The 26,306-nt window shown below is 37.9% G+C and overlaps 1 protein-coding gene across 1 annotated transcript; it reads left to right on the forward strand.

Moving 5' to 3' along the window:
* The first annotated feature begins 1,348 nt into the window (after window positions 1–1,348).
* Window positions 1,349–25,433, forward strand: hcn4l (hyperpolarization activated cyclic nucleotide-gated potassium channel 4l). Its single transcript, XM_027173302.2, has 8 exons — window positions 1,349–2,468; window positions 12,489–12,912; window positions 13,874–14,035; window positions 14,562–14,780; window positions 16,450–16,596; window positions 16,752–16,992; window positions 21,396–21,560; window positions 21,977–25,433. Exons 1-8 carry the CDS (start codon window positions 1,837–1,839, stop codon window positions 23,500–23,502), a joined length of 3,516 nt encoding a protein of 1,171 aa, XP_027029103.1. The 5' UTR covers window positions 1,349–1,836; the 3' UTR covers window positions 23,503–25,433.
* Window positions 25,434–26,306: the final 873 nt, after the last annotated feature.

Genomic DNA, 26,306 nt, shown 5'->3' on the forward strand with positions numbered 1-26,306 from the left:
GTTCATGTCTACAAAGCCAATATTGTAATTTAAGGAGAACAAAAGACATAACACTAATAATAATAATAATAATAATAATAATAATAATAATAATAATAATAATAATAATAATAATAATAATAATAATGAGAAAGCATTGTGAATAAGGAAAACTGTTTCATGTTGCTTGGAAAAAATATTTTTATTTCAAAAAAACTATTTCTTCACACAAACAAGTCTTATGTACTATACTGTATATTTGATTATTCAAGGACAATTTGTTCAATCTCAACATTCAACATTCATAGCTGCAAGTTTTCAGAGAGTAAAAGGAAAACAAAAAAACATGCAAAACTTTTGCAGTCAGTAACCCAAGCTATGGATCTGAATTGTAGACTGGAGCTGTAAGGAAGTATCTTCTGCTCCACAGTGCCAACTTCTCATGCTTCATTTATTTTCACATGTTAACTTTTCACATTAAAGGAACATTGGGGATTCATATCACCATTTATATTATTAATGTTTATATAAAAAAGGTTTACTCCAGGTTACACCATGCAGGACATTTTACTCTACTTTTATACATAAAGCATATACATTAGCAATACAGCTGTTTGTCAATCATGGTGGAAGGCCATTAAATGCTTTATAAAATAAAAAAGAGTTATATAATTACAGTCAAAGTATCACAATGCAATTGTAAAAGATTATAAAATGTTAAATACATATTCATACACATTTGGTTGAATATGCCTGTTAGATCATGTGACAACTGTGATTCATCAGAACCCTAACCAAAAGTAAGGAGTCTGAGATTGGTCAGGATCACAGACGTCACTGCAGGGCAGGACGGTGAAACTTAATGTCCAGGGCTCCTGGGTGAAGAAGGTGACCTAAAGTGGCCAAGACTAAAAAGTTTGCATTTACAATAGAGGAGATGGAATGGAAAGCAAACAGATCGCAATTCATACACCTAGAACCTTACCCGGCCATGAGAAAGAATAAATAAAGTGGGAAATAGGTCATTAAAGAACATTGACTACTAAAGACCCATAAAAGGTGTGTGGTGCAAAGGAATTTGTTAGATCTGTTGTCTTGATACTCACAACACATGTAGTCTTGTGTGATAGGAGTACTGCTGTAAGGAGTACATGTAAATGTAAATGTAAATGTAAATGCAAAGGTCAACAACGCAATAACAAATAACATATTGCGCAAACCCTACTGGAGACCTTTAAGTCTTTTTTCTTTCTCCAAACCCATTGTAATCACCTAACGAATGGTACATGGCGTGTTCTATGTTCAGTATGCCATAATCCCAGCCGAACATCAGCAAATGAATAGCCTGCACGAATCTGTGGCGTTTTTGTAACACCCCTCCTCCCATGTTTGGTTTAGATGGTTCGAGCTTATTTGCTGTGGCAACGTGACAGATTATTGTCCTCGTGTACGATAACGCAACGAGAAGAGACACTGTGTGGATGCGCGTTAGCGTTTTTGAGCTTCAAACCTGCCCTTTATGGAACACTTGTGAACACGCGGCGCTTTGTCATTGAAACGCTCGTCAGATTGTTTCCTCGTCGCTCCGATACGTCAGAGCTCCAGCATCCTGACATCTCTCTGGGAGCGCGTTCGTTCTGCCCTCATATCCCCTCTACCTGGTAATGTTACGTGAGTATACAGCTGCAGCAGGATACACTTGCAGTCATTTGGGTTTTAATACCTGTGACCAGCCGTCGCGTCGCACAAAAACGTGTCTGTCTTCGGAAACTTGAGGGCTATGCACGCGTTTGCCCTTATCTAACTCTGACGGCGAATCTTTCTGTCGCTCACCGTCGCTTTGTGCGCTAAACTAAAATGGACAGGTTGCATTCTTCCATGCGCAAGCGTCTTTACAGCTTGCCCCATCAATTTGGAAATAAATTGGACGAAGGCGACGCGGACGCGCGGAGGAAGAGCGTACGCATGAAGTCGCTGGCGCCTTCAGTCTCTCCAGAGGCCGCGAGCGTCGATCCAGACGCACCTGGTGCGCTCAGAGGCAACGCGAACGGAGACTGCCGGAGGTTTAAAGGTAGTCTGTCGTCCGTCACCAGCCGCCACGGAGCGGACGCCGAAGCGCACGAGCAGAAGCGCCTCATCGCTGAAGAGGAAGACGACGACGGCGGTGGAGGAGACGGAAGTCCAGAAGAAGATGATGGAGCAGCGGCGGCGGGCGCGCGCGGCGCTGCTGGCGGTGGCGCGGAGAGCCAGCGCTCGGCCTCGGATGAGCACGCGACTTTCATTAAGTTGGAGGGCATCGAGCAGATGGCGCCCGACGACGAGCGCCTCTACCACTCCGGCTTCGTGCACCGACAGCTGGGCGCCATGCTGCAGCCAGGAGTCAACAAGTTCTCTCTCCGCATGTTCGGTAGTGAGAAGGCGGTGGAGCGCGAGCAGGAGCGAGTCAAATCGGTCGGGTCATGGATCATTCACCCGTACAGCGACTTTAGGTAAGGATTTACCACAGGACTGTATGTCTCTGATTCTCCACACAACAGCTACCGCCTGTCTGTGTAAATCACTGTCCCCACTACTGTCGACGGATCTGTTCCAAGTGTCTATAGGCCACATGTGTGGTGGTGGTTTGTTTTGGACTGAATGTGTGCTGATAATATGAAGCCGTGGTGCTGCTCTAAAAGATAAACCTCAGTGGGATTTGAAATTACTGTCTGCATAAATGACATGCTGCTTGTCCTTCAACAAACCAGTGATGAGTGGCCAATCCCACAGAAGCTTATAGCAGATTTGTTGTTATATTTGTAATGAAAACCTTATAAATAACAAGCCGGTGTTGACAATAGAGTGACTAATTATTGGCTATGGATAAAGTTGATTTGGGTAAAAGTCCAGCATTGTTATGTTTCCAGTTGGACCCAGCATTGAGGAAGATGCAATTTTTTCCATTCACTCCCATTTATTGTGGGTGTCTTCTGGTAGTTTTGCCAACCATGGCTATGTACCCTAGAAACAGTGTAATCAAAATGGGATAGCACAACCACAGGTGTTGTGAGGAGCAAACATCCAAAGAGATTATGATGGCACAATTTATTTAATGGATCTGTCCTTGTGTGGATGGGGTAATTGTAAGAGTCAGGGGATTGAAATGGACCACATGGCCTTAACATAGTTATAATGGACAAGCAAAACTAGGCCGCCTAAACTTGCAATACAATGATTGATGCATTGTTTACGTGCGATTGTTTTATTGTTTGCAGCTGTTTCAACATGCATTTTTTTGGTCCTACACATGCTGATGGAAACAGAATTCAATTCAAATGGGTTGAATCTCTTCTTATTTTCAATACAATATCATCATATGTACAAATGGTCTGCCAGTATCCTGGAAATACCTTTTAGTTGTGGGGATCTACATAGACCATTTAAAATATCACCCAGAGGGACACATGAAGAGATCTTTTAGATTGCTCGTTTTAACCTGTTTTCAAGGAGTGAATGTACCTATAGCTGTATTGTCTCACTGATGCATCTAAAAGCCACATTTCTTCCAGGTCTTTTTCATTTACTACTTTAGTTTGAATAGAATTTATAATTAACAGACAATGAATTATATGATTGACCTTTTAAATTAGTTTTTTATTTATGGTGTCATCCTGCAGGTTCATAGTTTACCAATTGACATTTCCATTACTCGCCATCCTTTTCTGTGTCTCCCTCACGTGAGCTTTCACTCTTACCACGTTAAGCAGGACAGATGTGCTTTTTTTTGCAGGAAGGTCCATTTTGCTGATTTCATTACCTGGTTCATGTAAAAAAAAATGGCCTAAGGCAAGAATGGACTGTTGACAGGTTAAAGCTGCTAGAATATTTATTGTGTGTGAACAGGTTGTCGGATTTCAGCTACCTGCTAACATGTAGCTGACAGAGCTGAGGACTGGTGCTGGCAAAAAAAGCAATGAATGTTTTCTGATAGAATTCATCAAGTGCTGGCATGAAGATTGGCAAAAACAATTAGGACCCATAAAATTCTCAGCAGTACCAAATAAAATTGGAGTGCATTTTTTGGCAGATTAACAAAAGAAAGCTGATTATCACAGAGGCTTTAGAGCTGGGTTCATGTTTTAGGATTTATAGTTGCTTTTTTTTGCTACACATATCCTTATTTGACAGACTTATATCTTTTTTTATTGCAAAAGCCTGGTTGTATGATTGTCCAATTAGAAGTGATTATATCTCTATGTGCTATTGTAACAGACTGTTATATGGCAAGGCATTTTATTCGGTTAAATGAATCCTCTACAAACCTTTCAACATTCAACATCATCAGAGCTAAACATTACATTTAATCATTGGACTTTTATATTACCAGAATATATTTAAATACATTTAAAATGTATTGATCATTGTCATCACAATGAAAGCCATGCATTCCAAAAATGGAGTTCAAAAAAGAAAGCTTTTGTAATAATCTGAAATAAGTGCTGGTTATATGTTACAGTTTGTATGATCAGTTCTGCAGTATTCAAGCCTTATAAACATACTCATATATATCTTGTGAAAAGTCAATGTAGTTTGTATTTATACATTTGTATTTTAATAAAATGACATCTATTCTTTAAAGGGATAAAATACAAGACCACGTTAAACTAACTGTCAGAGTGGTCTCTAAGTGATCAAAAGCCATAGGTCACTGATGAGGGATTTTATGTTATGATGGTTTGCCTGATGTTTTGGTTGTGTGAAAGCAGCATCTTTAAATAACCAGAATTTTATTTTCATGTCCCAATACTTATTATTCTGTGATGCCACAGTAGTTTCCTGTGGTTTCTGATTATGTAATGTTTGTTGCTAGGAAATAGCATTGCATTTTAGTGGTTTTTAATGATTTCACACAACGGAAACTGTAAGAAAATCTATGAACAGTAACCCCTGACCATTACTTTTAAATATTCACGCATATCTTAACTCTTCTAAAGAAAGTTATTATTCTCACCACACATACAGTCGTGATTAAGACATTTTCAAAAAATCTAAATGTAAGATTTTTTGTTTGTTATAAAGTGTTATATACAGGTAAATATTACAAAGAGAATGTTTTTCCACTGATATTCTAAAACACTTTACAATAGCAGAACTTGAATAAACCTGCACATTATTTAATTAAATATGGATTGAATTATTAATTAATGATGAATTAAGATATGCAGGTAGTATGAACTAACAATGAGCTAAACTAAGTATGTCATTTCATCTTCATAATTTCATCCAATTTGCCTCATTCTCTATCAATATTCTCTTTCTCCTTAAATCTCACTGTAGAACTAATACTTGGTCTGCATCAGTATACCACTACCCCCACCCACCTCTTAAACCCCCTGTTTCCTGCCATGCTGCCAAAACAAGAAAAGCAAAAACAACACACAGAAGTAAATGTTTACATTTACATTACATTAACATTCATGCCTTTAGCAGACACTTTTATCCAAAGAAACTCACAGTGCATTTGTGTTACATACATTTTATCAGTATCTCTGTTCCCTGGGAATCGAACCCACACCCTTTGCGACGCTAACGTAATGCTCTACCATAATGCACTCATTCACTTACAGTACATAAAAACTATTTTGTCATTCAGTTATGCATTATTTGTTCAGTTACAGTATGTTCCAAACATTTTTTCTATCTATTGTAACATGGACTGTGGAAAAGTGGCATAAGGTTGATTTTTTGATGAATCGTCTATTGAACTGCATCCCAATCATCGCAAATACTGCAGAAGACCTATTGGAACCCACATGGACCCAAGATTCACACAGAAAACAGTCAAGTTCGGTGGACAAATCATGGTTTGGGGTTACATTCAGTATGCGGGCATGCGAGAGATCTGCAGAGTGGATGGCAACATTAACAGCCTGAGGTATCAAGACATTCTTGCTGCCCATTACATACCACAGGAGAGGGCAAATTCTTCAGCAGGATGGTGCTTCTCATACTTCAGCCTCCACCTTTCTGTCCTAATTAAATTATTCAAAAGCAAGGCATGATAAGATTTTATTTTGGTAAAATAAGCTTAATCTGGAGGCCTTTGACTTTCATATATGCCACTTCTGATTCCAAATGATCAACTAGAAGTCAAGTTATTATCTTTGTTCCTACAACTTGAATAGGTGACAAGAATTTTGTCAGGGAGTGTGTAGATAAATTTAAAGTAATTAAATATGTTTATGCATTACAGGATTCCTAAAGCAAATATTTTATAGATATAATTTACATATTTCCCCCCCTTATAGATTCAGTGTGGAACCTGCACAAAATGGTTCCACATAAAATGCCTTGGGATGACAGAAGCACAAATACAGAGCGGATATATCCCTTGGTATTGTGCATTGAGCTAAAGTAAGTACAGAGACCATAGAGTTTAACAATATCTGTAATAGCTCTTATATAAGCAGCAGGTTTACATAAGTGTTTGTTTGACAAAAGCTGATTTACACATTGAAGTTTACATCACAGTGATGTATATTGTTGTATATTGTTTATAATGCAAAATAATCAAAAAGCAAGGTTTTTAGTATAGTGTTGTAGTATAACTATCAGTCATCAGTGGTGTGTGAGCTGAATTTGGTGACAGTACAGTGTATTACAGTGAAGTTATTGAATACAATTTCCATAATAGTGAAGTTATGGAATTATTTTCATATTAAAAAATCATAAAAATTATACAAAAAGACATTTCCCCCATGTAAGTGTTGTAGTATAACTGTCAGTGATGTGTGAGCTGAATTTGGTGACAGTGCAGTGTATTACAGTGAAGTTATTGACTGTTTTTTAGTATTCGCTTTTCGGGTTTTGCACTTTGCAGACGGTCCCTTGGAATTTGTCTCTCAGTTCACCGCAAAGGACAGCTGATTTTGAGGACATTTGGGTTGTGGCTGCCTCTCTACATTACTACGGTAGAAAAGATGTGTTATTTGTGTAGTAACAGCGTTTAGCTCAGGAGTTATTATCTCGGGAATTTCTAATCTGTGAATATGCGGCCAACTTTACTTAAGTCTGCTTCAGCATGACACCAGCTTCTGTTGATGAAGTAAATTCTCCTCCCTGTAAACGCTCGGTGAAGTTGGTACACGACAGCTGTCGGGGGCGGGGAAAGGGGGCGGAATTCAAATAAAAATGAACCAATTACAACGAAGTTTTGCGATGCAGTTAAAGGGGAAGAAAAGACGAGGGTAAATTATGGACGTTTTAAGCAGAAAAACAAGTGGGTATACAGAGGGTATACGCTAATATTAAGCCATAGAACTCGTTATATGCAAACAGCCCTGGGGAAAAAGTAAGCATACTCCGTAGATGTGCGTATAGCCCCGACTACACCACTGGTCTGCATGGTTCTGCCTTGAGGGAATGCACCCACACGAGTGGACAATTTGAAATTCTGCACATTTAATTCATATTCTATCTTACAGGCCTTCATTTAGTTTACCCCTAAATGTTAATTAATGCATTAACTAACAAACATGTACTAGACTAAACATATTTGTATAGCACTTTTAACAATGGACAGAGTCTTAAAGCAGCTTTACAGAACATAAGAAACATAATACAAAAGGTTTATATTATATAAAGATTAATATAATACAAAAATTCAAGATTAATATTAGATTTATATTTAAATGTGTTTGTATTTATCCCCAATGAGCAAGCCTGAGGTGATTGAGGCGAGTGGTTCAAGTTTCAAGGTTGAAGGTTCTTTATTGTCCATGTCAAAGTATGTGCATACATACAGAGGAGTCGAAAAACCATTTCTCTTTCTCTACTGTGCCAAGGAAATACCACTTGGATGGAAGAGTAAGAAACCTTGAGACTTAAAAAGAGGAAGAAACCAGATTTTAAAAAAGAACCCATTTGGGTGACACTGGAGGGTGTGATTCTAAATACACAGTCCTGAAATTGTGTATTGATGAGGAGGTTGTTTTCAAAGACCACATGTAGTTGGCATCTTAGAATGTATGTATACTGAAGCCGACTGTAGCTGGTACATCTCTAGATGCCTCAGGTTCCTCACATGGCTGGCCTCATCTCCATCAAGGTCCCAAATTTTCATGACATGGAACAGAACTGCAGCTGGTACAATCTCTGGATGCCTCGGGATGGGAAGAAAAAGAAAAGAAGTGGAAAGGAAATAGTGAAGCTGCTGTTCATAATGAATGTTAGCAGTAACCAGATGATAATGTGCTTCTGATGAAATGTACTGCAGCACTGGATTATGGGAAGTATTATATGTATGCCTGACTAAAGAGATACATTTACAATCTACATTTAAACTGGGAATGTGTGTCTGAGCCACAAACACTGTATCAGGAAGAAGATTCCAGAGTTTGGGAGCTTTTGTTACCACTTTTTGTTATTCACATTTCAATATTCTGGGAACTACCAGAAGTACAGAGATTTGTGATGAGCGTGAGAGAGCATGAAGGATTGTACAGTAGCATGTTAGAACTCTGGCAGCTGCATTTTGCACTAACTGTAGCCTCTTTATTGAAGATGTATGACAACCACCTAGTAATGCATTACAATAGTCCAGTCTGGAGGTCATACATGTAAATGCATGAACCATCTTCACCGCATCAGATACAGAGAGGATATTTCTTAGCTTGGCAATATTTCTAATTTGGAAGAAGGCTGTTTTTGTAATATAGGTGATGTAATTTATACGATCACTGTTGAGCTAGTAGTAACATTACATCCCTCTAAATGGAAGTTGAATTGTGAGAGCTTCTAAGTAAGTAACATTTCTGTATTATCAGAATTTAATAACAGAAATTATTTTATATCTAATCTTTTGGATATAAGACGTACTCGGTTAACCTAGACAAGTTAGATAGTTCATCTGCTGATGAGATATATAACTGGGTATCATCAGCATAACAATGGGAACTAATCCTATGCCTTCTAATGTTTCCCAAGGGAAGCATGTATATTGGAAAAGCAGAGGTCCTAAAACTAATCCTTGAGGGACCGCATAATTAACTGGCAATAAACTGGAGGATTCACCATTTAAATCTACTAAATGGTATCAGTCAGACAGGTAGGAACTAAACCAACTTAAAACCTGTCTCTGAATACCTGTGTAATCTGTGATCTAGGAGAATATATAGTGATCTATCTATAGTGTTGAATGCAGCCCTAAGATCGTATAGAACAAATAGTGACATGCAGTCTTGTTCTGAAGCTAAGAACAAGTCATTTGTAACTATAACAAGTGCAGTTTCTGTGCTATGATGGGACCGGAAACCTGACTGAAACTTTCTCCTGCAAGAAAGTGCACAGTTGAACAGTTGAAAAGTGTTACCCAGTATGCTTTTAAAGTGCTAGTTTACTATTTATAACAGTACGCCAAAGTTGGAGTCAAATTGAATAAAATATCAGTCATCTGCCTCTTTTCCTGTCACGCACCAAAAAAGCTGTGAATAGACTAACAGACTGAATAGTATTGTTTCAATATATTTTGTCTTTGTTTGAATGTACAAATTATATTGGCAAGCTTGCTTGATTCTTATCACTTTCTCTCTGTTCACAAAATTGCTTATTTGCATTGGAGGTGAAGAAACAAACAAACAAAAAAAAGAGTATAGCATAGAAATCATGTGTGCGTATAGAGATACAACATTAATCAAAGTGATGGTTCATAAGATGATTTAAATAGGGGCAGAGGGCTGCTCTGAATCACAGACCCTTGCTTTCAAGACTGCGTGAGCAGCATGCATTCCCTTAAAATTTCACTGAAACAATGAAATGAAATTTTTAACATAGTGGTTGTATTACTCATCAGTCATCCAATTTATCAACCTATTAAATAAAAAGAAAAGAAAATTCCATCATTGGGCTTTAGGGTATCAGGTGTGGTTTTTCTGTAGTGGAAAACATACAAAATGTCCAAAATGTCTTTTTGTCTTTTGACAGTAGCTGTAGTTTTCTTTGTCCCTGGAGTTCATCTGTTATACATGATGTTACCTTGTTAAAACTTCCAATAATATTAAACTACAACGCGAAAGTTTATTATTTTTTTTTTCAGTAAATGACAGGAATGAAACAAATGTCTATAAAGATGCAAATAATATTAATACACTACTTATTAATTACAAATAATTCAATTAACTTACATTAAACTCTTTGTTAGCTTTTTTTCAACAAAACTGAAAAAAAGATTTGATCTTGAACAAATTTACAAGCAACTCCGTCCAGGGTGTATCCTGCCTTGATGCTCAATGCCGCCTGAGGCACAGGCTCCCCGTGACCCAAGAAGTTCGGATAAGCGGTAGAAAATGAATGAATGAAAATTTTACAAGCATTCTATAGGTCTCAGTAGCTTATTGTTTTGGGGCCTAGTATATCCCCCCAGGCCCGTAGTGTGATTCAGAATGTTTTCTTTTGTTTTTTTTGTTTTTTTTTTGCGTTTTGCCAAATATTAATTGTATGCTGTAAGTTTATGTTTTATATTAAGCTACTAGAAATTCACTTGCTTTGGATCAAATGAATGCCTACAAAAATGTGTCTTGTAAGCTAAACATCTTTTATGTGTCTAATCTGTTTTATATAAGCATTAAAAGAAAGCAGAAAGCGCTATATAGCAATTAAAATAAGGAAAGGTGGGAAATTTTATTAAAAAGCAAGCACTACATTATAAAACTATAAACATAGAAAATATTCTACTTATCTTGTTATTTTGCACTATATGGCCCAACATTGGGCACCTGACCACAACATCCATATGTGCCCTTTAAACATCCTATTCCAAATTTCTTTTCCATTTACTGATATTATAAACTCCACTTTTTTGAAAATTTGAAAATTCTGAGCATGTAAGTAGGGAACTGCTTATTTAACCACAAAAGCATTAGTAATATTAAGTCAGAAGGCCAGGGGGTCCAGTCAGTGTTCCAGTTCATGCCAAAGGTGTTTATGGAGGTTGATATCAGAACTGTGTAGGTTCCTAACTTCTTCCACTCAAATTTTAGCACAACATCTCTTCATGGGTGTCACTATTTGCCTCGGCCTCTCAATTCCAGTGAAACTAAATTGCAACGCTACAGATACAATTGTGTGAAATGGTTTGGGGAAGGCATATAATACATGAGTGTGCTGGTCAGGGGTCAACAAACATTTGACTATAAAGTGCTACACACACTTGCCTGTATTCAAATTGAGGAGTGGATTAAAGATAGTAGGAATGACAATAATGGTGCACATGCTACATTGTTTTAATTATGTTACACACATGTGGCAGGATTGTCAGATTCTCTATATACCTGGCTGCATGAAACAATTGTTTATTCAGAAAATGTGGTATTACATTGTTATAAATGGAAGATCTTCTCTATAGAATTTGTCTGTTCAATTACAGTTTAAGCCCTTCTTTTTATATTCATAGTCCAGCCCATTAGAACATCTGTCAAAATGCTAGTGTCATTGGAAAATCCTTTATAATCTGAAAACTGAGAATAATCTGACAGCTGGAGTCACACTGTATGTATAGATGATTTGTTCTTGGGCCACCAAAGGTGATTTTATACACAGTTGAATAGTTAAATGTTGCAAAGTGAACCCAGTAATCATACATGGTTAATCACAGTTGATTGTCCTAATTGTTTTGGATCTCTTTAAAGCTTCCTGTAATATAAGTATTTTTATTACTGTACAATTCAAATGTAGAACTGTATTGTGCACTAAATGCAATATTCTAAAATATTCTAAAACTGAATGCGGCCTTATTTTTGCAACAAATTTTTGCAAATTATACTTGGATAAATAAAAAAAGAAGACTAAAATGCTGAGCAGCAATCTGTAATGGTTTATGAAGTGTATCAACCATCTGTGCAATCAGTGCCTGCTTAATTACAACTCTACACCACTGGACAAGAATTTATTATACAAACGTTTGGACATATGGAACATCATGCTGAGTATGAGTAATTAAAAACTTCAAAACTTGTGCATGTGAAGAACAACTGGGACTTTTCTCTAATATCCTTATGTTTATTTCTGACTATTATGTGTGACTCAGAGGCCAGTGAACAAACTAGAGCATTATATAGACATGAAAACTAGTCTTGTGGTGTTAACTGCTTTGTGACTTATGAACTGAGGAAACCAAATAGCTTAAAATCTTGCAGTTCTGTGTGCTAATTAAAGCTGGGAACTGCAATTATACTGTCTTCTGTGTAACAGTTTTACCCTGCAGCAGATGTTTTAATGATAAAAAGGCAGTCTTGCATTTGGTGTTGTGTTCAACTTAAATATGCTTCATTTAAACCCACATCAAAATGTAGATCCGATGACAGATGCCACAATGGGATCATTAAAATAGTAACTATATTTTAAAAATGATTGTTTCATTATTATTTACTCAAAGCTTTTCAAAAACATTTCCGGACAACAAATTGGACTCCTTTGTGTGAATGACCTTATTTTGGTGCATGTTCAATAATTTGTGCTCTCTTTGTCTAATTCAGGTTCTATTGGGACCTGATCATGCTTCTTTTAATGGTTGGAAATCTGATCATCATCCCAGTGGGCATCACATTCTTCAAAGATGAACATACGCCGGCCTGGATTGTTTTCAACGTGGTCTCTGATACCTTCTTTTTAGTGGACCTTGTCCTGAACTTCAGGACTGGCATTGTGAAGGAGGAAAGCACAGAGATCATCCTGGACCCACAGCAGATAAAGGTGAGGTACCTGCGCAGCTGGTTTGCCGTGGACTTTATCTCCTCCATTCCTGTAGATTACATCTTCCTCATCGTTGAGACACGGATTGACTCAGACTTCTACAAGACAGCCAGAGCTTTGAGGATTGTTCGCTTTACGAAGATTCTGAGTTTGCTCAGGTTGCTGCGACTGTCCCGCCTCATCAGATACATTCATCAGTGGGAGGAGGTATGTCTGCCACACAGACTGTCTGAAAACTCTGCTTCTGTATTAAAGCCTAGCACAAAACTCTGATTAATAAAGAACGTCAGATGACTCATACTGAAATCTCTATATATGTATATCTATATATGAACTATCTATATTACATTAGAGGGATTTCCCTAATAGAAACCATTAAGGAAAATTAAATGGCTAGTGTAAAATTCAAAACTTGCAAGAAACCATTTTTATTCACTAATTTGGTAGATTTTATACTACTATGTTCAAATTCCATTGCCAAAAAGGCTTACATACCTGGTATGTTGTACAATGGCAGAACTCAATTGTTAGTTACCTTCCATGCTAGGATATTGAAAAAAATGCAGCTGTCTGGTTTAAATAATGTAATAACATTTTTAAAATCTATCGACATTGCCAGTGTTATCTGTGGCTAGGGCAAAGGGATCAACATTATCCATGCTCCCTGAGTAGGAGGTATGGCATACTAGCCAATCGTGGGCTTCTGTGAGCTCATGTATGTGGAAAAATGTTGATAGTGCTAACATCTGTGTGTTATACAGCATGAGCAGCAGTTCAAAAAGATGTGGTGGGCTGGAATCAGAAACAAACACTGCATTATTTTGTTTTAATTGTCAAGCCGATCAATACTGCGAGCCCATTAGTTCTTAAACTAAAACTCTAGGTAAAGGGACTAAGGGTAATGTGTGTCTGTGTGGAACTCACTAAACAACATGTGTTTTATATACCAAATCTTTTTCTTTATATCACAGATCTCTCACAAACCATTAACATTAGCAGCAAATGCATGCAGCGTTATGTAACATGCAACATCCGTGGCATTTTGCTAACCTAGCCTGCATAACAGCAAAAGGGCTCATATCTGAGCTTGGATTAAGCCTTAAATGGGACCTGTACAGCATGCTTCTGTCTGAGTCACAATATCTGTCTCATTCTTCCGGTTCCCCAGATTTTTCACATGACCTATGACCTGGCTAGTGCTATGGTGCGTATAGTGAATCTGATTGGTATGATGCTGTTGCTGTGCCACTGGGATGGCTGTCTGCAGTTCCTTGTGCCTATGCTTCAGGACTTTCCTGCCGACTGCTGGGTATCCAAAAACAAAATGGTGGTAAGCGGAAAACCAACAAATAATTTAGCATCCAATGTATTGAAACTATGTGTTGCGATTCAAAATAAAGATTTTTAAAGTAACTAATAAAGGCAATTACACATAGATGGTTCCACTTTGTAGCTTTAATTTTTGCTTCTCTTCTTTGTGCATATATTTCTTGTTGGGTTGCTTTTTTTCTGGTTATCATCATGTATTTGATCCTTTTTAGGCACCTGTAAGGAATCCCAAGGCAATCATTAAAAATATGAAATGTTACTATTTTTGCACCTCTCTCCATTGCTGTATTCCTGCTTCTGTTCTTCCAGTGTTTGCTTCGATGAACCCTATTTTACATGCAAAATTATGTATATGCATTACATTTTATTCTTTGTATGTCTTCTCTCATCTGTGTGTTTTTCTCTTCTCTCTCTCTCTCTCTCTCTCTCTCTCTCTCTCTCTCTCTCTCTCTCTCTCTCTCTCTCTCTCTCTCCCTCTCACTGTCTTAATGTCTCTCCTTCTGCCCCACCCACTCTTTCCTTTGCAGAATGATACTTGGGGTCAACAGTACTCCTACGCCCTGTTTAAGGCTATGAGCCACATGCTGTGTATTGGGTATGGCATGTACCCACCCGTGGGCATGACAGACGTGTGGCTGACCATCCTCAGCATGATTGTGGGTGCCACCTGCTATGCCATGTTTGTAGGTCATGCCACTGCCCTTATTCAATCACTAGACTCGTCTCGGCGGCAATACCAGGAGAAGGTTAGTGTGAGGTGAATGGAAAATACTGATGAGTTTCACTGATTAAATGAAATAATGAAAATTAATCATGCAATCAAAACTCATGTTTAATAGTTGCCAGAAAAGGCACCATTTTGCAGTTATCCACGTTACACATTCTATGTATAAATAAATGCAAAAAAGGTTAATTATTAGGTTTACTATTTTATTGCAGTCGTTTTAGCATTGCAATTCCTGTCCTCTGTGGTGTTCTGTACATAATGTACACTATATTGTCTTCTATACCAAGTACCTTTTGAGTGTTAATTGATCTGTTTCCATTTTTAATAAGATGGAGACTCAAGAGCTTTGACCTCTGCTGTGTAAAATGACTTGAGTCAATTCTGCCCCTTGCAGTTGCTATGGCAACGAGTCTTGTTGACACAGGATAGTTTTATCGATGGAGCGGCAGCTTTATCGTGATAGCCCATGCTGTCCCACAACATAGCGTTTGAGAAGGAACACCGCATATTGCTGTGGGTCTTGAGAAATGTTTTATTTCACTTTACTCAGGAGGCAAAGAAACTGCTTGTATACTGATTGTGCTCAATGGGTTTTAATCTTGATTTGCAAATGCACAAATTATTCAGTGTTGAATACTGAAAAAAGACTGAATGCTAAAGAAAAAGAGTTGCAGAGCATAAAGGAGGTTCAGTAGCTTCCTGATGTCTAGCTAATTGTTTATATGTTTATCATGTTTGTTATTTTCTTTATGAAGTCTAGGCTTTCCATTCTCTGATTGGATTGGTTTTCTTGATGGCATTGTTATTAGCTGCAACATGCTGACAACAGCATTACTCCTACTCCTGAAAAGGACAAATTCCAATGACACTTGTTTTTTTTTTCTGATGCTGTGAGTCATACTTAGCCTACTTTATCCTGACAGTTTTGTTATGGCTTTACTACCTCCCTCTGGTCTCACGAGTCCGGCTCAACGGCACTGTCTGACATTATTTCCTGTTGTCTCAAGTCATCCCTGCTGGCTTTGTCTTGTGTCCTTGAATATGATAATATTCATATTGGAATATCAGCAGCAGTACAGCACCGGTGAAAGCAGACACGGCTGGCATGGCCGCGTGGAGCATTAGCATGAAATGAAGGGCACAGTAGAACCACTGCAGTCAAGGAGGAGTTCAAGAGAAGAGAGGGAGAGAACAATTGTCGGGGGTGGAGGCACCTTGCCGAGAAAGCTTATGAAACAGAATGAGGGGGTAGTAAAGAAAAAAGGAAAATGTGTTGTTCTGTGGAGGGAGCCTGTAAGCAAGAAAGTGATAAAATGGCTAGGATTGAAGGGTAAAGTGAGGCAGAAGATGTTGTGCAGGAATATTTCAGGCATGAAAAAATAAATAAAATGCTAGATAGGTCAAAAAAAAAACAACTAACATTGCCATAAGTCTTTTTTAAAAGTTAAACAAGCAGGCAGAGAGACAACGAGAAGTAAAAGATGGTTGTTGATATGAAAACATCTAGCTTGCCTAGAGTTAGTCAGTAGTTATGTAATATTTGTAACTTTTTTTAAGATTTTCACCGAGCTGTATACTGAAAGCGCTTCCTGCTGCGACACATTGCTGTCCATTTTAAGACTTTGTTTCACGTACTCAGATGCTGTATTATTGACACTGGCATTTTCTTTGGCCTGCAATCCCTGCAGTATAAACAAGTGGAGCAGTACATGTCCTTCCACAAGCTTCCTGCTGACATGCGCCAAAGGATCCATGACTACTATGAGCACCGTTATCAGGGCAAGATGTTCGATGAGGAGAGCATTCTTGGAGAGCTAAATGAGCCACTCCGAGAGGTTAGTCTTGAATCCGCTCACCATATATGTCCCATGAAAGAGAATATTGAACAAAATTGTACGGCTATATGCTCACTGACAATGAATAATATACTTAAAATTAATGTATTTCTTTCCCAAATTTTCATTTCTTCATTTTCTCTTTGCTCATGAAGGAAATCATCAGTTTCAACTGTCGAAAGCTGGTAGCCACTATGCCCTTGTTTGCTAATGCGGATCCCAACTTTGTAACCTCCATGCTTACCAAACTACGCTTTGAAGTCTTCCAGCCAGGAGACTACATCATTCGGGAAGGCACCATAGGAAAGAAAATGTATTTTATCCAACATGGCATGTTAACTGTTCAGACCAAGGGCAGTAAAGATACAAAGCTTTCAGATGGGTCTTACTTTGGAGGTAAGCAGGCATTCATAATATTGCTAGTCAGCTGGTGATAGGTTGCTTATACTGTACAATGAAGAGAGAGGGGACAAAACTGTTGAGATAAGATAGAATGTAAACAAAATTAAGTTAGAAATCTATACAGTTAGGTGAGATTTTAGACAAATGAAGCAGACATTTCAAGTTCATATACATATACTTTATAATAAATATGAATATTTCACGAATACAGATTATACAGCAATATTTTTACAGGGAGTAGAAAATGCATCATGTTCTATTCACTACTGGTCAAATATCTGGAATCATCTGTTGTGATATTTGACAAATATTTTATGTATTAAGGGGCACTTTTAAAGTTGACAGATTTAAATTGATTAAAAGGATTTGCTTGTTTAGCGTTGCCAGGGCAGGGGTTTTTCAGTTATGTCTTGAATTGCATTGTAGAAAATTCCAGCAAAATGTAACATGGGTTTTTTTTATATAACACAATCTAACATAATAATTACAAACATTAAAAAACAATACATTTTTACATTCATTTGTCAATAAATCATGTGAGGTTATTGGGAATGTTACTTTATACTGCAAATATTTTAGTGGTGATAGCCATGATTAGTTGCCATAATCACATTTATGTGCTATCTCTGCTTATTTGTCATAATTCAGCCATCAGGAATCCACTCAGATTCACTTGGCTGCCAGCCTTTACAACAGAAAAGACTCTACTAGAATGTAGTATACAGCAGAAAGTAATGGAAGCTGGCCAAACAAGCTGTATTTATACACTCACAGGCACTGTTTTCTGTACTTAATTCACACCTCCTCACTCTCTATTAATTTTTTTTCTGGCATGCAAAATGTTTGGAGATTAGAAGTGAAACTCACTCACTTTAAGTGACACCTCTAACCTGATCAGGGACTATATATGGAGCTTATCACAGCAACACTGGGTGCAAGGCAGGACAATTACACCCTGAATTGCAGAGCACCGTGCACACATAAAGTCACACTTATTTATGCCTAGGGGCAACCAAAGAAACCAAAGATTCAATGAGAGAACATGCAAAACCTAGTCACTCAAGCTCAAGATTAAACCCAGGACTGTAACAGCAATGCTACCCGTTACACCCCGTTTAGGGGTAAAAAGACGATGTAATGCATAATTTTGCCAAAAGTGCCATTTTTTACAAAGTAATATTACCTTCAGATTGCATTTCATAATTTTTAGGTCTATGGACTTTAGCTTGTTATTATAGCTTGTTGCCATGGACAATGTGGATATTGTACAAGAAATACTTCTTTTTAAGGTCAGAATACAATATAAGGTCTGAACATCAGTGTGTGTACTTTCAAATTTCCAGTGACCAAAAGATATTATTTAAAAAGTAGCATTAAAAATGTATGATTACAATAATGTTAAAAACTTGGAAATGTCATATGGTACAATTTAATTAGTATTATCTGTCAGTCTAGGTGGTAGAAAAAGTTAGAACTGTTTTTTGCATGTACAGTATATGCAACAAAATGCATCCTTTAATGTTTTACATACTTGAAGGATGTACTCACATTAGTGTTGCTATTATTCTCACCGTGATCATGACAATAAGCAAGCAGAAGCAGCACATACCAACAAGTATTGGAATGGCACTGACGATTTTTTTAGTTTTTCTATATGCTACAAAAAACAACAAATCATAATTTCCTGATATTAGATCAAATTTTCATGAAATTCCAGATATTTGATTCTAGATATGTTAACTGAGAACATGGCACCCTTTGTCCAAAGTGTCCAAAACATTAGAATATGTGACTGACTGGTGTGTCTTGTTGCTCAGCTGTGACCTGTATTTAATTTATTTAACTTTTCCTATATTTTTGCTTCCCTTGATTGGGTGGTCTGCCACCAGAAGTGTCAGGTTTAAAGTTAAGCCATCAGGAAATGAAACCTGAAATTCTGATCTATCATCTCATATTCACCTTTTAATTGGCCCTGCCCTTAGAATACATTCAGAGGGGACTGTAACTATTTCAACCCTTAACAGCATTCAATTCGATTCAGTTCAATTTATTTGTATATTTTGCTATTAACAATGGATGTGGTCTCAAAGCAGCTGTACAGAACATAATAAATATAGATCAAAATGTTTAAGATTAATATTAGACTTATATTTAAATTTATCCTCAATGAGCAAGCCTGAGGCGACTGTGGCTAGGAAAAACTCCCTTAGATGGTATGAGGAAGAAACCTTGCGAGGAACCAGACTTGAAAGGAAACCCATCCTCAAATGGGTGGCACCCGAGAGTGTGATTATAAATTATTTTCATTCCTAAATGATGGATGAAGATCTATCTACTGCAAAGCTGTGCTCTGTGCACCATATTGTGATCAAACACATCAAAACCTAGTAAGTCTCCAAGAAAATGCGAACTGCAGGCTTGCCTAATGATGCATTCCAGTCAAATACTGAAGGATCCAACGTATTATGTATTATGCATAACAATTTTGGTAGGGCTCCTGTTAAGTTAGCTTGGCTGTTTTTAGCCTTAGTATTTGTAATAAGCTTAACTGTGCAGACAGACAGTGCGCTGTTTCAACAGTGTTATCAGCTGATCCTCAGGGGGATCAGGGGTAGTGAATGGGCACATTTCAGGAGCCTTGGGAAATTCCTCACCCAACATCGGTTAGCCATTCATGAAATTAATTTTCCTCGACTGCCGCTCAGTGAGACTTTGCAACGACTTTCAAATAAAAGGTGAACAGAGGAGTGAAAGGAAAATAATGGAGGGCTGATCATTTTAGATGCTGTGAAGACTTGTTATCAGACTTTTTACTACATCTTTCCACTGTATCCTCATGACGTCTGATTGTTTTAATCTGAAAAAAATCAACTGTCATAGTTCAGGTCTGGCATCAGTTATTTTTTATGTCAACTATTGAATGAAATTTAAAGATTTTTGGCACTAAAATGACAATATTGATGCCTTACAGATGGTGAGGGAATAATGCTTGTGCAAATATTTGCTGGCAAATCCTGGCCCACCTGTTCACAAAATGAACGGTAGCCCTATTTGTAGCATCCGCTACAAATAAGGCTTGAAAATGAGCAAATATATATTTATACAAGAAAAAATAACATTTTACAAAATGTATTATTTATGTCCAGATTCATATGAAGTTGTTAAGTGCTCACTAGCCTGCTCATAATCTCTAATAATATGTCTTGTGCATGAAAAAGTGAAAACAAAACAGCAGGAAACATATACTGGACCATATTTAAAATGAGAAGTTTCTCTCTGTGGCTCATGCCTTCTCATGCTCAACCTTTTTTTCATTCATTCATTCATTCATTTTCTACCGCTTATCCGAACTACCTCGGGTCACGGGGAGCCTGTGCCTATCTCGGGCGTCATCGGGCATCGAGGCAGGATACACCCTGGACGGAGTGTCAACCCATCGCAGGGCACACACACACTCTCATTCACTCACACACTATGGAAAATTTTCCAGAGATGCCAATCAACCTACCATGCATGTCTTTGGACCGGGGAGGAAACCGGAGTACCCGGAGGAAACCCCCGAGGCACGGGGAGAACATGCAAACTTCACACACACAAGGTGGAGGTGGGAATCGAACACCCAACCCTGGAGGTGTGAGGCGAACGTGCTAACCACTAAGCCACCGTGCCCCCCCTCTTTTTTTTATCATTCTCCTTTTGGGTCCATTATTATTTTTTGCCTCAGTCTCTTCTGTCTTTTTCTTTTTGTGTCTCTCTGCCCCTACTTCCATGTGTGATAGTAAATATACGAGTCCAATGGAGTGGCTCTTCTGTCCTTGTTGTTTATGACTGTGGCCATGACGGATGGAGTGTAATCCCTTAGGCCATCTCAAAAGCTCTATCTTAACCAAACATCCCCACTTCATTTTGGCTCCAGGGCAATGAAGGGCCACAGGCACTTTATTTATGATCTTGTATTTTTGTAGAACTTGTACCACTCTGGTAGTAAAATGTAATGGATTGTCCACTTTGTAAGTACATGTATTCACAAATAGGCTTTAAAATTGCATATAAATGACTTGTGTAATAAAAATGCATGTTTTTATTTTATATAAAAATCTAGTTACAGGTTGATGCTGTTGGCTTCTCTGCAGCTGAGTCTTTCCTTCACTCTCCCTCCTACACTATATTTTACATGCTTTCTCCAATTATTGTAGGATCTTTTACTCCATGGTAAAATACCTAAACTCTGATTCTAACCTGAAAAGAGGTTTTAGAATAAATTTTTTCATGGATCATTGTATTAATGACTTGCACGTTGAATTACTGTTTGTTTTGTATAACTTTTATTTAAATGCTCATGTTTTCATGTCGCATGATCCTATTGATTTTAATGTAGATCTTAATACTGTGTACAGAGATTTGTTTGCTGACTCTGGGCAGAAGAACAGCCAGTGTGAGAGCAGAGACATACTGCCGTCTGTACTCTCTGTCTGTGGACAACTTTAACGAAGTGTTGGAAGAGTATCCAATGATGCGTCGGGCTTTTGAAACAGTAGCCCTTGATCGTCTAGACCGCATTGGTAAGAGCTAACGTTCATGTGGGTTTTGAGCCACCTGTGCCATATATGGTCACCGTTTGAGGTCATGATTTGTTTAGTTAAAGTTGGATGGCTGCCCAGAGCAAATTTGTGCTTCTATGTTTTAGTCATTTCGTTATACCTAGGAAAAAATTAGCAACGCAAATTTCAGTGCTTGCACTTCTTGCCCTCTAGTTTTAGCCAGAGTTATTGATATTGAGTTATAGAGGGTCGTAGTAAAAGAATTCTATATAAAAAAATGTGAATACTAGATATTTCCAACAACAAATTCAGAGCTTCTAATAACATGTTGAATATTTAATGTAGTATAATGTAGGTTATAAAGTGTTTAAGTATTATGTAATAATAGTATTATATAATATCTATTATATATTGTTTCTTTGTGCATTACATTTTAGGAAAGAAAAACTCTGTTCTTCAGACCAAAGTGCAGCGAGATCTCAACTCAGGTGTGCTGAACTTTCAGGAGAATGAAATCATCCAGCAGATTGTACAGCATGATAGGGACATGGCTCTCTGTGCCCACCTAATGCAGACCCCCTCACTAGGTGCTCACACAACTCCAGCTCCTTCTACTCACACTCCAGTTATCTGGGCTCCTCTTATCCAGGCTCCACTCCAAGCTGCTGCAGCCACTACCTCAGTGGCCATTGCCCTTACCCGCCATCCACATCTGCCTCATACACTTTTCCGGCCACCTGTACCCATGTTGAGTTCACTGAAAGATCCACCAGGCCATTTTAAAAGGTTTCCAGTGGTTTCTGGTGTTACTGCATTGGGTAGCTCATCCTCTGGTGCGAGTTCTCAACTTGGACCTGGTGTGGAGACACCTATTTTGGATTCACTGAGAGCCAAGAGTTCTGCAACATCTTCTTCACCCCCTTTGCCTTCTGCCTCCAGTTCTTTGCTGTCTTCCACAACAACCACAATTACCACAATCACATCCAGCATCAGCGAGGCTTCCACTTTTTCCCAAAGACCCCTCAGCACCTATGGCTCTGGATTCTCCAGTGTTGCTCAACTTCATCCCCAACCTAAGCTTCCACATGCTTCATTCTCCAGCATTACTGCGCCACTGCCTGGTTTCTTTCAACAAGGGGCAGTAGGTAGAGACCTGGCACAATTTGCCATTCCCTCTGCCTCTACCATCACTCCTTTGATAGCCCACTCCATTAGCCCTATACTGACACAACTGCAGTCCACTCAGCCCAAGCCTCCTCAAGTTAAGTACATTCAGGAAGTGAGCAAACCAGTTAGGACAACCACTCCATCACCTCCTACTGGATCCCCACTTTTCTCTGCAAATGTCTTAGAGCCAACTGTCCCAAACCCACAGACTCAGGAGTCACAAAGCAGAGATCATCCCCCACGACTATCACATGAACCATCTGTTTTGGCTTCACTTGCTCAGTATGGCTCTGGAAATGCTTCCCCTTGTAGCACCCCACCAGCTTGGAGCCCTACATTCCAGAGTCCTATGGTGCAGAGAAAGCGGACACCCATTAATAGCAATCCCTCGAGTACCTCAGGATCCCAAAGCTCTCTCCTGTCCCCACAGATCCTTTGTACTCTGCCATCACAGTCACAAGAGAAGGTTGGGTCTCTGGTTAATCTCCCTTCTCAAGATGTCAGCAGTATTTCCATATCACTTCCTTCCCCACAACTCTTTGACAGGCCCAAACTAGTAAGACAAGGCCCACATGTCCCAGATCAGTCACATCCTGTAACAGTGTCTGGATTTAGCCATACCTCTTTCCCAACCCCTGTTACCATGTATAGTTCAATACCTGGCCATGTGACACTGTCAAGACAGACTTCCAAAGTGTCCCAAGCCCAGACTGGGTCTTCTAGTGGTCCTGGGTCTCGGGACAGTTCCATTCCAGGGACACCAAGCTTACAGCCCAAACTCCCATCAAACTTATGAGAATGGAATAAACCCTTGTCTATTGTACAAACTATGTTTTTTATTAATGAACAATATCTATCAAAGAACATAGGTTTTATGGCATCAAGAAGATGTTTGTCTACTTGTATTTATAACCGTGCAATGACTACTTCTCTATAATGCCAAATGAAGAAATAGATAGGTGTCTGATGATTGAATGAGAGTGTGTGTTTGTGACTGGGCGGTGTACTATCCAGTGTACTATTTGACTTTGTCTTCCAAGTTCTTTAGCAATTTTGCAATACTTACGATGGTGATATTATGTAGGGATATGCAACAATAGCAGTTTCCAAAAAAAAAAACACCATTAAACCAGAACAGTAATAACAGGGTTATGGGTGGTCCTTGGGAAGTATGCTGGAAAAGGGATGCAAATATTATTCTTGCTATATATCATATCATTGTGATGAAAGAACACTTACTAAAGATCTCACTTATCAGGTTTGGGATTCAAATAAACATGCAGACATTGTCATGTTCAATATCAGACATCCACTGACCGTGTCACTAGACCTTCCCACATCTACACTTCCTTGTTAACCAAGGCACACTGCTCAGTATCTATGGCCTTTCCTTTTTTAACAGCACTGCCTTAGAGTCTGAACGACCAGGGAATGATCCCTTCACTTCCACTGCAAAAGAGATAAGATAAAGAATGTATTGCAATCATTTTATATGTGCTTTGTATGTGTACATGTGCAGTACTTAAGCAATAAAACTGTATGCTTGATTTTGTACCTGCACAGAGACTTGTACATTACAGCTTTCTTACTAATAAAGAAAATATATAGGCTCATAAAGATGATTGATTAATGATATAATATTGATATGATATTGTGATATAAGCCAATTTAATGCCAAAGCTTGTGTTTCCAGGCCTGCAACTGTAAATTTGCATTGTGATTGTTTCATATCCTGAAAAATACCACATACTCCACACTGTGATGGACTAGCTGTGACCCTGACTAGGATAGGATCCAACATGACCCTGACTAGGATAAAGGCAATGACTAAATGATGAATGAATGATGAATGAGCATATTCCACATTTTACATAGCATTATTTCAGTAACACTATTATTTAAAATCTATTTGTAAACAATATTGAACTTTGTCTATACAGTAATAAAGGCCATACTCGGAACAGACAGCATAGAACTGAGAAGTGTCCTTACGTTTTGAGCATTGGTTGTACTGCTGGATTACGCATTTGTGATGTAATGCTGAATGCACTGCACATGATCTGAAACCTGCAGGACCTGAAATACTTCATGTGGAGTTTTGAATTCAGTCCATAAATTTATTGTCCAGTGAGATCCATTTCATTGTATTGAATTGTCTGTATCTTAAACTATAATGTTTGTTAGTATATATGTTTGTTTGATTTGTTGAGAAGCCGTACTTGACAGATGACAACTCAAAAACTAAAAAATGTGTTCACTTTGGATTTTTTAAGCTTGTGCTAAACTGAATAATAGTATTCATAATAGTATTACCTTATACACTACCTCAATTCTTTTCTCCTTTTTTTTGCGTTTTCATCTATATATCTACATAAACAAAATAAACATGGCAGTGATACACAGTCCTAGATATTAACTAATCTAGCATCAGAATCAATTACCCTATTTATCATGGAGTAATATTAAGTACTCTGTGGAGATTAGGATGTTATGTGCATGTGTGCTCATGTGTATAAGTCTGTGTGCATGTCAGTTTATTCATACAATATGTGTCTATTATTTTTATGAAAAAAATGTATAATAGCATTAACAACTTGCTATATTGTTTGATTTTGTTTTATGTTTAAGTTTATTTAAGTGTTTTTAAGTCATTCTAGAATGGCTATCAAGAAGGTCAAGTGAAAAGGGTCACTTGCATCAAATTTCATTTTTAAAGGCTTTTATTAATACCTTGATAATAAAAATACCAAGGTGGGGATTTTTGTATACGGTTTATCAGAAATACTGATTAATTATTTTAATATATACACATATATAACATATGAAGATTTTTTTTTTTGTGCTATGGCCCATTTTTTTTTATTCCTATCTGTTACACATTCTATTGCTCTCTTTCATTCATTGATGGATATTTTTTCATATGTTGTTGAATTTTTCCATCTTTTGCATCATTGCATGCATAGAGGACATATGAAGGTCACATCATTAAGAAGCAATTTTCTCTTTTAGATTTGAAGGCTTTATTAAGGTTTTGAAGTCTACAGTGCTACAGCATCAGCTTTCTGACCTTGCTTCACTAGGGGATAGAGATAGCAAAAAAGGGACCGATCAATCTTTACCATCCAATCCAATGCCTCTCCTGAGCTAACTGACTGATATACTTCATTTAGCCTACACTCCATATGCTTCACTGAGGAGTGAGCTACATGCTGGAGTGTGGTTCGATACATGGGTATTAATACAATAATACAATATATTATTGTTAATATGAAATTGTGTAAAACATTTTTAAAATGTTGGAACATTGGAAGTTTTTTCCCTCCATGCTTTCCTTTTGTATTGGAGAGAATTTACTACACCAGCTTCCTTACTGTGGGGACAAAAGTACAGTGCAAGCAAAGCTACGCCTTACTCTATTTGCATACAAATTGCCCAGCTGATCCCTGTCATTCTGACACTGCAGTTTGTGAACAAGCACCCCTGCTAATTGTGGCAATGATAAGCACATCTCTCTTATGATAAAGATCTTTAAAATTAAGACAATACTGATGACCATGAAGCACTAAGGGAATTTATTAATCATTGATTTTTCAGAGTCTC

This window comes from Tachysurus fulvidraco, chromosome 10 (genome assembly GCF_022655615.1).
Source record: "Tachysurus fulvidraco isolate hzauxx_2018 chromosome 10, HZAU_PFXX_2.0, whole genome shotgun sequence".
Classification (NCBI taxonomy): domain Eukaryota; kingdom Metazoa; phylum Chordata; class Actinopteri; order Siluriformes; family Bagridae; genus Tachysurus; species Tachysurus fulvidraco.